The 12,225-nt window shown below is 51.5% G+C and overlaps 1 protein-coding gene across 1 annotated transcript in view; it reads right to left on the reverse strand.

Annotated features, from left to right (window-relative positions):
• SHC3 (SHC adaptor protein 3) overlaps nt 1-12,225 on the reverse strand; it is an 87,540-nt gene that overhangs the window by 8,552 nt on the left and 66,763 nt on the right. Inside the window, exons 10-11 of the mRNA XM_059412085.1 lie at nt 11,570-11,725; nt 8,091-8,386 (exon numbers count right to left, since the gene is read on the reverse strand). Of these exons, the coding sequence (XP_059268068.1) occupies nt 8,091-8,386; nt 11,570-11,725 (452 nt within the window). The remainder of the gene's footprint in view (nt 1-8,090; nt 8,387-11,569; nt 11,726-12,225) is intronic.

A 12,225-nucleotide genomic window follows, 5' to 3' on the forward strand; every position in this document is an offset into this window, starting at 1 on the left:
AAAAAAAAAAAAAAAAAAAAAAAAAAAAAAAAAAAGAAAGAAACAAAGAAAGAAAAAGAGAGAGAGAGAAGAAAAGAAGAAGGGGGAAAAAAAAAAAAAAAGGAGCCTAGACCAGACCTCACACCCTCACAGAAACTAAAAATGGATCACAGACCTAAATGGAAAAATGCAAAACTATAGAACTCCTACAAGATAACACGGGGGAAAGCCTGGATGACCAGGCATTTGGTAAAGACTTTTTAGATATGGTATCAAAGGGCTGATTCATGAATGAAAGAAATAATCAGAGGAACTTTATTAAAATTAAAAACTTCTGCTCCACAAGTGACATAGTGAGAAGAGAGGCCACAGACTGGGAGAAGATAATTCTCAGAATTATCTCAGAATGAGTTGGTATCCAGTATATACAAAGAACTCCTCTAACACTAACAGTAAGAAAACAACCAAACAGCCAGCACCAAAGACGTTCAGATGGCAAATGAGCACGTGGAAAGATGCTCTGCATCACACGTCATCAGAGAGACACAAATTCAAACGAGCTACCACAAACATATCAGAATGGCCGAAATCCAGAACACCGACCACCCCGCATGCTGGTGGGGATGTGCAGCAGCGGGAGCTCTCCTCACTGCTGGTGGGACTTGCCACTTTGGAAGATGGTTTGGTGGCTTCTTATAAAACTAAACATGCATGAGGAGGAAGAGGCTGAGGCTCGGGGGCGGGGCAAGGTGTGGGAAGGAATCCACAGGGCAGTGGGCAAGGCGGTGGGGCCTATGCCTTCTGCGTTAGGCATGGTGGGTTTGAGTTGCCTGGGGAACATTTAAAGTAGATGCCCAGCAGTTAGAAATACTGTTTAGAGATTATACATTAACGAGTACACTCCACCAAAGACGGAATGATTATATATGTCCTCTTCCAAAAGGTCACACTGGCTCGGACAAAGCCATCTGGCAGAGATGTTTCCTGATTAAAATCTGGTTCTGCTGCAAGAGCCTGCATCCTCAGACCTGCTGCCCTTTGTCTAATGTCTCAGCTTGGGCTAGATCCACCAGTAGACCCTCCACCCTCAGAGGCTCCAGCCCAAATACAACTAACTCAAGTGGGATATAGACCCATCCAGCCACACCGCCTGGCCTCCCTGAGATTTGAAATTAAGGGGGAAGTTCAGGTCCTTCCTAGACCCAATGGACGCAGTGCCAAAGAGTGCCAGGCTCACATCAGCCCCTGGGGGCTGGTCACCCTTGCGGTCTTGTATGCAATTGCTTACATCCTTCCAACCAACACATTGTCCCACACAAGCACTCATTTTCCCCAACAGCAGGAGGAAAATTTAGAAACTCACAAATAACCCAACCTCCCACCTTAAGACACTAATAAAAGGAAGCACGTTAACCCTGAAGCAAGCAGGAGAAAGGACATAATAAAGACAAAAGCAGAGATAAACAGAATGAAAATATAGGAAATCAATGAGACCTAAAGCTGGTGCTTTGAAAAGACCAACAAATTTGACAAAGTTGGAGGACTCACACCGTACCTCCCGATTCCAAAACTAATTACAAAGCTACAGTCATCAAAACAGTGTGGAATGGATATAAAGATTGGCATATAAACCAGTGGAAAAGAACAGAGGGCTTAGAAACGAACTCTGACGTACATGGTCAAGTGATTTTTGATAGCGATGCCAGGACCATTCAATAGGAAAGGGACAATCTTTCCCACAAATGGCACTAGGAAGACTGAATGTCCATGTAGGAAAGAATGAAGTACCCAGAGCTAAAGCCATATGCAAAACTTAACTCAAAATGGATCAAAGACCTAAACGTAAGACCTAATATTCTTAGAAGAAAACCTGGGGGAGAAGCTTCAAGACATTGAATTTCCAATGGTTTCTTAGATTTGGTACCAAATACATAGGCAGCAAAAGAAAACCAGACAAATTGGGTGTCATGAAATTCATAAACTTTTGTGCATTAAAAGAACTCTATCAACAGACTAAAAAAGCAACCGACAGAATGGGAAGGATAAATCTGTGAACTGTACAACTCATCTAATAAAGGATTAATATCCAGAATATATAAAGTTCTAAAACTCGACAACAAAAACGAGCAATCTGATTCGAAAATGGGCAAAGAACTTGAACAGACATTTCTTCAAAGAAGATCTGGAAATGCTCAATAAGCACGTGACAAGATGTTCAACATCACTCACCACCAGTGAAATGCAAATTAAAACTACAGGATGCTTGCTCTCCCCTAACCAGAACAGCCAGGTGTTCGCGAGGATGAAGAGAAATTTGTACAAACTGTTGATAAAAATGGTGTGGCCACTGTAAACTGATGGCTTCTCAAAAAATATTTGTTCATGGATTGTCATGTGACTCCAAACTCCACTTCGAGTTGGCTACCTGGAAAGTCGAAAGCAGAGTCTCAGAGAGATGCCTGTGTGTTGTGTTAATAGCAGCGTTCTCCACAATAGTTAAACTGTGGAAGCAACACACGGGTCCATCGACTGATGAATGGGTAAGCAACATGGGGTCCACGCACACGTCGGAACCACAGGCAGGAAGGAGATCTGACACCTGATACAGCGAGGACGAGCCCGAGGACACTACGCCGAGTGAAATGGGCCAGTCACCAAAGGACCAATACTGTGTGATTCTACTTGTGAGGCCTGTGGAGGAGTCACGTTCCTAGAGACAGAGAGAACAGTGGATGCCTTGTGCTGGGCTGGGAGGGACAGGGAGTTACTTAATGGGGGCAGAGCTTCGGTTTTGTCTGATGAGGAGCGCTCTGGAGAGGGCTGGTGGGGACGGCACCCTCACTACACGCACACATTCTGTACCACTGGACTACACTCTGCCCCGGTTTTGGTGACAAATTCCATGTTATATGTATTTTCCCACAATATAAAAAAATCTGAAAGGAAGGAAGAAAAAAAATTGACAAAGGGTTTGAATAGACATTTCTCCAAAAATATGCATAAAAAGCCAAGAAGCACCTGAAAAGATGCTTGGCATTTTCAGTCATCAGGGAAACACAAGTCAAAATCACAATGGTGTACCACTTCCTGCCCGCAGGGATGGCCGGACTCAAAACGCTGGTCGATGCCAAGGGCAGGAGCAGGTGCAGGGAAACTGGGGCCCTCGGGTACTGTAAGAGGGAACAGAAAATGGGGCGGCTGCTTTGAACAACCATCTGTCAGTTCCTCAAGTGACAGATTATAGAGTTACCCTATGACCCAAAAAAACCCACTCCGAGCTAGAGATCCGAGAGAACTGGGCACAGATGTCCACACAGAAACGTGGACATCAAGTTTGTGGCAGCATTGCTCGTAACAGTCTAGTGTCCATCGGCAAAGCCGTCACAAGTCAAAGTGTTGTGTTCATAGGTGGAACCATCCTCGGCCAGAGGGTGGAATGAGCGGGTGGCGCGGGCTACCTCCTGGACGAACCTGGAAAACACTATGCTCAGGACAAGAGGTTAGTCGCAAAGTCTACATATTTATACGATTCTATCCAGAGGGACGTCCATAAGGGAGACCCCGGGGAGGTTAAGGGGCAGGGGCTGGGAGGCTGGGGAGGAGAGGCCAAAGGCCGTGGCGCTCCTCTTGTGGGTGAAGGACGTGCTCCAGGCTGCGGTGACGGCTGCACGCCGCTGTGAACAGACTGACGAGCACTGAATCGTGCACTTGAGGCCACGTCAGACGGACACCGAAACCTGCTCGAAGCAGCAGGAAGCAAACAGGGCGGTCGGTGCTAACCCGCTAAACCACACAGGGAGCCGCGAATCCACACGGATGAAGACAAATTCATTAGCAGCATGAAGGTTTGGTTGGGAAGAAAGCATTTAGGTAGGTTCATGGAGCCTGCCCCCAAATATTTAGTAATTACAGGGGAAGGAGTGGGTCTGCTGGGGAGAAGCCGGCCCAGCGCCCCCTTCGCCCAGCCTCCAGGTAAACGCAGGAGAACACCCCTTCCTGGGACAGCTGGGGGTCGGGGGGTGAAGGGGGTCCGCAGGCAGGTGGTGGCGGTGGCGTGTCGGGGTGGAGAGCTGAGGGGCAAGAGAGCCCCCCCCCCCGGGTGAGTGGGGACTGCCGCTCAGACCAGCAAGTGTTCCCATGTCATTGGTTGATTGAGCACCGTCTAGTCTCCCGAGACAAAGAGCACTTTAAAATAACAAGGCTCTTTAAAGTGGAGAGATGGCGGGGGGACTTGTTTTCTTAATTACTCTCAGAATAAAATAAAATCCTAATACGTGTGGGGCGCTGGACGGTTGCTGTCCTTCTGTGATTTCCCGAACGCCAAGCTGGCCTGTACTTTCAAATGTGCCACTCCCTGAGGCCACGTTTGGGAAGCCCACGGCACACCAGCCACGGGGGCAGGAGGCGCCGGCCACCCGTCCAAATGCAAGCAGGTGACCGCCCCAGTCTGCTGGCCCTTCTGGCCACAGGGACAGGGGCCTTGGGGAATATCTTAAACTCAGGAGGGCCTACTGAAGGATGGGGAGGGTGTTGCCAAGCGATGCCCGCGCCCCAGACTCCCTCTCCCGAGCTGCTCCTGCAGAGCCTGGGCCCCACCCTGCCCCGGGGGCTCAGGAGTTCCGCCCCTGCCCTCCTGGTCCCCCGAGACTCCCGCGACCCCAGGAGCCCCCGTCTTGTGCGATCAGTGTGCAGCGGGAAGGCGCGCAGGTTGGCGTACTCTGCAATAAATTTAGACTCAGAACCGTTTCGTATCCTTCTTTCTCGGAGGAATCTGTTCTGCCAAGTTTCCCCCTTTATAGTCAGGGACCAACCGATTCCCATGAAAATCAGATGAATAAATATTGAAGAGAATGTGCTCCACATCTATTTTGGCGTCCTGACGGCGAGGAAGCCACATTACATTTGGGATGAGGTCCTTCTCAGCTGAAGCCCTCCTCCACCGGATCGATTAAACTAGATGAGCCCACCCAGCAAAAAGCCTCCCAAAGGGACGGTTCTCAGGCGGTGTGACCTGCAGATTTCCTCAGCGGCACTAGACATTTTTCCTCCAAAATTGGAGCCACGTGGACAGCACGGCCTGGGTCCGTGGCGTGCTTACACACCAGCTGTGAGCTCATGGCCCCAGCCCGGCCGCTCCCTAACCTTCCCTCCCCCGTGCGCGTGTAGAGGAGTGGTCATACCTGTCTTTCCATCATTGTCCTCTTGTCCACAGACAAGGACCGAGTAAATAAAACATTAACTGTCTTCTCTCTCTGAGACGATATAATTTAGATAAATTGTGAACCTCTCATCTTCAAAAAATACCTAAAATTTTCAGCTACACTCTTTATATTTTCACAGACTTGCTGGGGTATTTTCTTTCCGAGAACACAGATGCCATAGCAGCCCTTGCACAGGGAAATCGCTCTGCACAGGTTCTAAACACACACTCCCGTCAGTAGCACAGGCCCCTTAGCACCATGTGGCCTCTGGGGCTCTCAGCTCTCGAGAAAGCCCCGCGTCCCTCTGTGCCTCACCTGCCACGGGCATGTCAAACACGCACGAGGCGCCCAGCACGGTACCACGAGGATTAAGGCTGCTCCCTTCACAGAGATGATGGTCCAGTGGGGAAAACCAATTAATAAGCACGTTAACAAATAAATGAGTGCCCGTTTGTGACAAGGGCTTCAGGGTCAAAATAAATCATGGTGCGGAAGTAGGGGCCCGCCCAGGGGTTCTGTGTGACGTGAGACGGGGAGGGAGGGTTCTCTGATCCGGAGTGAGCCTTGCTTGTTGTAAGAGGTGAACAGAGCCCTATAATGGTCACACCCCAACCAGATTAGCAGCACAAACAAAAGGCAGCAAAGACCATGGAGACCGACCTCACCTCGCAAGTGCAACTGGAAATGTCCGAAAGTTAGTGTTAGATGCCCCAACCCAGCAACGCCGTGAAGACCACGTCAGGACCAAGCAGAGCTCATGCCAGGGCGTAGCTTCAGAAAAACCTGCCTGAGCAGATCCCCACATTCACGGACTCAAGAAAAGACCACACTATTATTCCATTATATCAGGCGATGCTGAAGAAGCATTCAATAAAATCCAGTATGACAAAAGTAAGAGATTAATACGTATGACTTACACACAAGCAGGAATTGTGTTTTGCACCTGGTTCTCGGCCGTAGCCCAGGTGCCAAGCCAGTGCCTGGCCTCAGTAGCTATGCGGTCGGTGCACTTTGTGGAGTGAATGGACCAGGGAGTGCCAAGCTTTGGACAGGTGAAGAGGAGCTACCAAAAGCTTACATCATCCTCACGGGAACAAAGCCTCCAACAGCCCCTTTCAGTCCGGGAACAAGACAAGGGCGCCCTCTCCCGGTCACCGTCCATGGGCGCCCTGTCAGCGCGGTGGGGCGGGAGCATCCCGTGGGGTCGGGAGCGGGGAGGCAGGAGACGCAGCTGTTGGTGCCTGCCACTGCATAACCAGTGTCCCAGAAAAACCGCTGCCATCGGCAAGATTTCTGGGCACGAGATCACACCATATTCCTCTCCTGGCAGCAGTCACTGTTGAGAAAATGTAACCAAAGTAACACCGCGTTCAACAAGATTAAAACCAGACAGTCTAGGAAGTAACCAAACAAAGGAGCACAAGAACCTCCTGGAGAGAATTTTTAAATTCTAACAACGGGCATCTTAACGCTAAATAAGTAGACATCAGGCCATGTTCATGGACGTGATGACCGAAGGCTGCACGCGGTCGGCGGTCCCCAAAACTCATCGGCAAAATCAACGCCGGTCCTACCAGAATCCCGCGTTCTCAGTGCCTGCATAAACGGGCTCTAAAACCCGAACAACGAGGGAAAAGGCCTGAGAACACCTACGCTAGAGAGCACAGAAAGGAGTTTCACGAAGAAGCCGTGAAACCAGGGGATAAGACTGTTTCAAAGCCACAGTGACCGAGCGGCAGGGCACCGGTACCGGGACAGGAGGTCAGCAGGACGGAGCAGCGCGCACTCAGGACGCAACCCGACACGCCGGGCATGGGGTGTGGAGCACAAGGACCGTCCGCGGGACCCATGTTGGCTCACTGCCTGCAGATCTAAACAGTGTGGGGTCCTCATCTTAGGTCATCTTCCAAGTACCTCCAGTCAGAATTAAAACATAAACGTGAAAAACAAAGCTTTCAAAGCCAAATGAAGAAAATATAGAAGAGCAGAGTATGTCTGTGACCAAAGGCGAGAAAATCCTCTAAAACTCAATACCCTGAGCCTCCGCGCAAGGGAAACTTCTATTTGGTGGAGAACATCACGGACAAAATGATCAGATGCGTGAGAACACGGGAGAGCTCACGTGGCAACTGCGTGGCTGAGAACCAGTGGGAGAGTCCAGGGAGACGGTCAGAAGAGAAGCGTGGGGGAGGCGGGAACGTGATGTTTCCAGGAGGGACCCGGGGACATGCAGTCAGAGGACCACACAGCCAGCACCGAGACGTGCTTTCCTCCTCGTCCCACCACTCAGATTCGCCACACAGGGAGGACGACACGGAGGAGGAGGAGGGAACCTCGGTGCTCAGCTGCCGCCCCGGTAGTCCAGCCATTCTGGAAGGAAAAGTGAGCCTCCGGTGCCACTAACTGTCCCCATATCCTGTGAGCAAAAACCCCAGCCCTGGGACGCGCCCTAGAAGACCCGCGGGGGAAACACGCAAGAGGATTCCTGGTGCCTTTAGCCCTTCTTGAGAGATTTCCACAAGTGACCTGCGGCCACAGAGTGGGGGATGCCCGGGAGACCAGCCAAGCGACGATTCCGCGTGTGGGAAGCACCCCAGACAGATCTCGTGCCGAGGGAAAAGTGAGCAAGAGGACATGGGATCTCACGTCCCTGGGGCGGTGTCATGGTTCCAGACGTCTAAGATGCACTGGGGGCAGTGTCATGGTTCCAGGTTTCTAAGACGCACACACAGTATGTATGTTCCCTGAGGTACGTCTGTGGGGGAAATCCCCATGCCCAAAGAAGGTGGGTTTGCACTACGTTCCCGGAAAGGGCTGTCCAGGTGCAGGGGGAGAGGGAAAGTGAGTCACCCAGCACAGAGAAGGGGAGTCCACTCTAAGGAGGCAGGTCGTGTCCCGCCCCGTGCTCACCGTGCCTTCCGGGTCCACGAGCAGCAGGTGCTTGGCCTGGCCATTGTGCATTCCTGTGAGGACGAAGGAGCCCGGGTTGGTGGCGCTCTTCCGGACCAGGAAGTCCCCATCGTTCTTCAGCAGCCCTTCGGCCTCCTTCCGGCTCGTCTCCCCTCGGTACCAAGGCTCCCCTTCCAGCTCCTCCAGCATCTTGGCGTCTGGGGCTCTGGGGGTGACGGGGCTGATGCACTCCACGGAGGCCGCTTTGCTCAGCACAGGCCCCAAGGACTGGTTCCTGAGAGCATCTTCAAAAGGTTCTGTCAACAACAATCACCAGAAACAAGTGAACCCCCAAGAAGAGCAAATATTAAAATGCACAAAGTGATTGATGGAAATGCCAAGACAACTTCCATAAGAAACAAACCGACAAAAAAAAAAAAAAAAATGACTGACCGGTAATAGAAACCACAGCCCAAACTTCAGCACCTTTTTCTGACTAGTTGGGTTTCCCGAGACAGCCGGGTGCTGCGCCTTGTACCAGGGATTCAAACGCACCCTCCGTCTCACCAGTTAGAACGACTTCCCTTTTGCACGCTGCACCAGGCCACGCATTATACAGACCACCTACTGCTTCTGGAACATCGGCTAGCCTTTTAACAAATCTGCTTCCTGCTGAATGAAAACCTGCCAATGCTAACAGAAATACATGAAAAGGAAGATAATCTGCAAGGTTAGATTTAGTGCAAAACCTATACCCAGCTATCAGATGTTTGTTTCAAAATTCTTACATCTGGCAAATTTTTAAAAGAGAAGAAAATGGACATTTTCCAGGTGCCCTTGTGTGACTTGGCCCAGGCTAGGAGCACCACCTCCCCGTGGCCTTCATTTGTGTCTGTGTGAGTGTCAGAGATGGAGCATGACCGCACGCCCTTCAGGACACACTGCCCACTGCAGGCAACAGACAACAGCAGCATGAAAAGTCCCCAAGGACATCTGATGAAACCTCGACTCTCCATTTTCAAAGGAGGTAATATGTACAAAAGCTCTCAAAAATGCCCATGGTGCCACACAGTGGCAGTGTAAGGCGTGATGACGACAACACAGGACCATGCCGACACGCAGCACGAGAACGGGCACAGCTGCATCCCCAGAGTCCAACATCATCCCTGGGATATAGTCCATACCCACAGGTGTTCAACAAATGCTCTAGGAGGAGACCAATTGTTAGTAGAGAACGGGCAGGAGTCAGGTGAATAAATGAAACCCCCATCAGGGCATTTCGATACTTGTTACATTGTTCACAAATCTGGGAATAAAATCAGGTTAAAACTGGTGCCAAAATTAGATTTTTTTGTTTTTATCCTATTTTTCCTGATTATCTGGAGTAGCTGAAGGCTGTATTATAGCATTTCTACACCATCACCAACACCACCATCACTATGAAGACCATCACCATTGTCACCATCATCACCATCATCACCCTCACCATCACCGTCACCATGATCATGACCGTCATCACCACCATCACTTGCCACCATCGTCAACATCACCATTACCATCTCCACCATCATGACCACCATCAGCATCAACATCACCATCATCACTATCGCCATCATCACCACCATCACCATCAGCATCAACATCATCACCACCATCACCATCACCATCAGCATCAACATCATCATCACCACCATCATCACTGTCATCATCACCCTCATCACCACTCTCACTCTCACCACCACCATCACCACCATCACCACCATCACCACCATCACCACCATCACCATGATTATCATCACCATCGTCATCCCACCACTACCGTCAACACCAGGAGAAGCTCCATCACCACCACCACCATGATTTAGCTCTTGTGGTTTAAGAGAAACAACACAGAGTGCTGGCTTAATTCTTTTCCCAGACTTTTCAATAGCAACCAGCCTCGCCAGGGCCCTTTCTTCTTCTTGTCTCCCCTTCTCTGGTTGGGGAGCAGGTGTAGAAATGGACTGACGACAAAGCATGGTTCTGGTTCTGATTTTTCCATCTCAAGCCCTTGTCTTTTCTATCTCTTCTCAGACTCTGGAGCCAGAAGTCACTGGTTCATTGACTAAAATAAACAGTAAAAATTGACCATAAATACTCATACTAAACTGCCTTTGGGAGGCATCATTATAGCTGGAACAGAGGCTCAGAGAGCCTCCACTTTGCCCTGCGTCTTGGGAAAGTGGCTTCATACTTCTGAGGCTGTTCCCACATGTTTTAAGAGATGGGATTTGATTAGATGATCGTTAAGGTACCTCCAAGCCCCAAGAGTCTCCAATTCCTCTGTCGGTGGTGATTTTTGCAAGTCAGAATGGGAATCCACTGTCTGGGAAACCAAAGTGGCTGAGAAGAAATAGACTTTTGCTGGCAGGAGGCCGCCAGACTGTGGCAGCACGCACGCACATCCTCCGCCCCACACAGCCCCCATAGAGCGCACGCCGCACCGGCAAGGCTGCCCTGACCAGCCACGGAGCCATAGTAACGGTAGCTGCATGCAGGACCGTTGCAGAAATTAAATAAAGTAACGGGTGCCTAGCCTGTGGTAGACACTTGTTAAATTCTCAAGCAATTCCTCTGGCCCATAAAAGTCTCAGGGAGCTGACAAAGCAGCATGAGGATGTAAAGCTCTTTGGGAACTCGGGAAGCTCCTTCGAAGTTCCTTAGCCACAATTCCCACTTTCGTTACCGAGTTCCTGGCTCATTTACGCGTCTCTGCCCTCATGATGCTGAGGGTCCACAGCATGTGTCCCCGCCCTGCTGAGGAGCTTCCTGTCACATTCCCCGTCCTATGTGGGGGTTCACCAGGGCACTGGTTGTCACCTGCGAACACAGCGTGGTTACTCCCGCTCCACGGGACCCTCTGTTTGGCTCCCTCGCAGACCCCAGTAAGCAGAACGGTACGTGACCCACACGAGATGCTCAACGGAGAGGAATACGAGAGAGCAAGCGAGTGTGTGTACGGGAGAGCGAGTGAGTGTGCGCACGGGAAAGCGATCCAGTGTGCACGCGCCAGATGGCGGATCACTTCCTCGCGTTCGTGTTGGGCTTGGTCAACCGACCGGGGGCTCTGTGAAGCAGGGGCGTGCGCGCCACCCTGGCATCCTCAGCCACTGATACAGAACTTGTCCCCTTACAGCTGACCAACATTTAAGTGAAAAAACGAGTGCTTTTCGTGTGTGTATCATTTGCCTTGACACACGGGCGGCTCTTCAAGAGGAGCGTCCGTTCCAAAAAGAGGGGCAGTGCTCTGCCCCCGGAACTCCAGGTTGTCAGCCCCAAGCAGAGGTCAGCCAAGGTCAAAGCCTCGAAAAGCCCACTCACAACCCAGAAAAGTGCAGACAGCCATCGCTGCTCATCAGAACGCTGCAAGCAGAAAGAATGTTAATGGCACAGGTTTCAAAAAGAAGGCGTCGCAGAAAGCGACCTCAGAAGACAGGACACCCGGATGAATGGCAACCCACTCATGTCGAAGAGGTCCTTCCGCGGGCTGCTCTCTGCGCTGCTGCCCGACGCCGGCGTGGCCTGAGGCGGGAGGTGCTGGGCGTTCACGTACGTGGGGGCTTCTCCGGGGGCCGCGTGCGCTTTCCCCTCCGGCATGCCGTAGATGTCCAGGGACCCTGCAACAACGAGACGAGCCGTCTCTTTCTTACGACGGAGAGGGTGGTCATTGGTGAGTCTGCCTGGAAGCCGCCCCCCGCACCGCTCCCCCTGGACGAGGGCGACCCTGCAGGCTGCTGGATAATTCCTCCCGTGGGTCCCCATTGGCTCAGTGCCCCTCTTTGGACCCTGTTCTCTGCTGCGGTGCTCTGACCAGGACAGTTTCCCAGCCTTCTTGTCAAAATGCGACGGGGTGGCCTGTGAGGGTGGACACATGACCACTAGGGCCTGACCGAGACCCTGGCCCTGACCTGGGTAGGGGAGTGGAGCGGACCCAGCGGGGCCGAGGCTCCCGGGTCCCCGTATCCCCTTTACAGAGGCCGCAGACCAAGGAACAGAGCCGAAGAAACAGCCTCATTTCAATGGCCTTGTTTTGCCTTTAAGTGTGAGTGAGAGCTTTGTACGTTGACTCCATTCTAGCAGCGCAGGAGGCCCAGGGGGGGGCGTGTGGCCGAGGACC

This window comes from Mustela nigripes, chromosome 9 (assembly GCF_022355385.1).
Source record: "Mustela nigripes isolate SB6536 chromosome 9, MUSNIG.SB6536, whole genome shotgun sequence".
NCBI lineage: Eukaryota > Metazoa > Chordata > Mammalia > Carnivora > Mustelidae > Mustela > Mustela nigripes.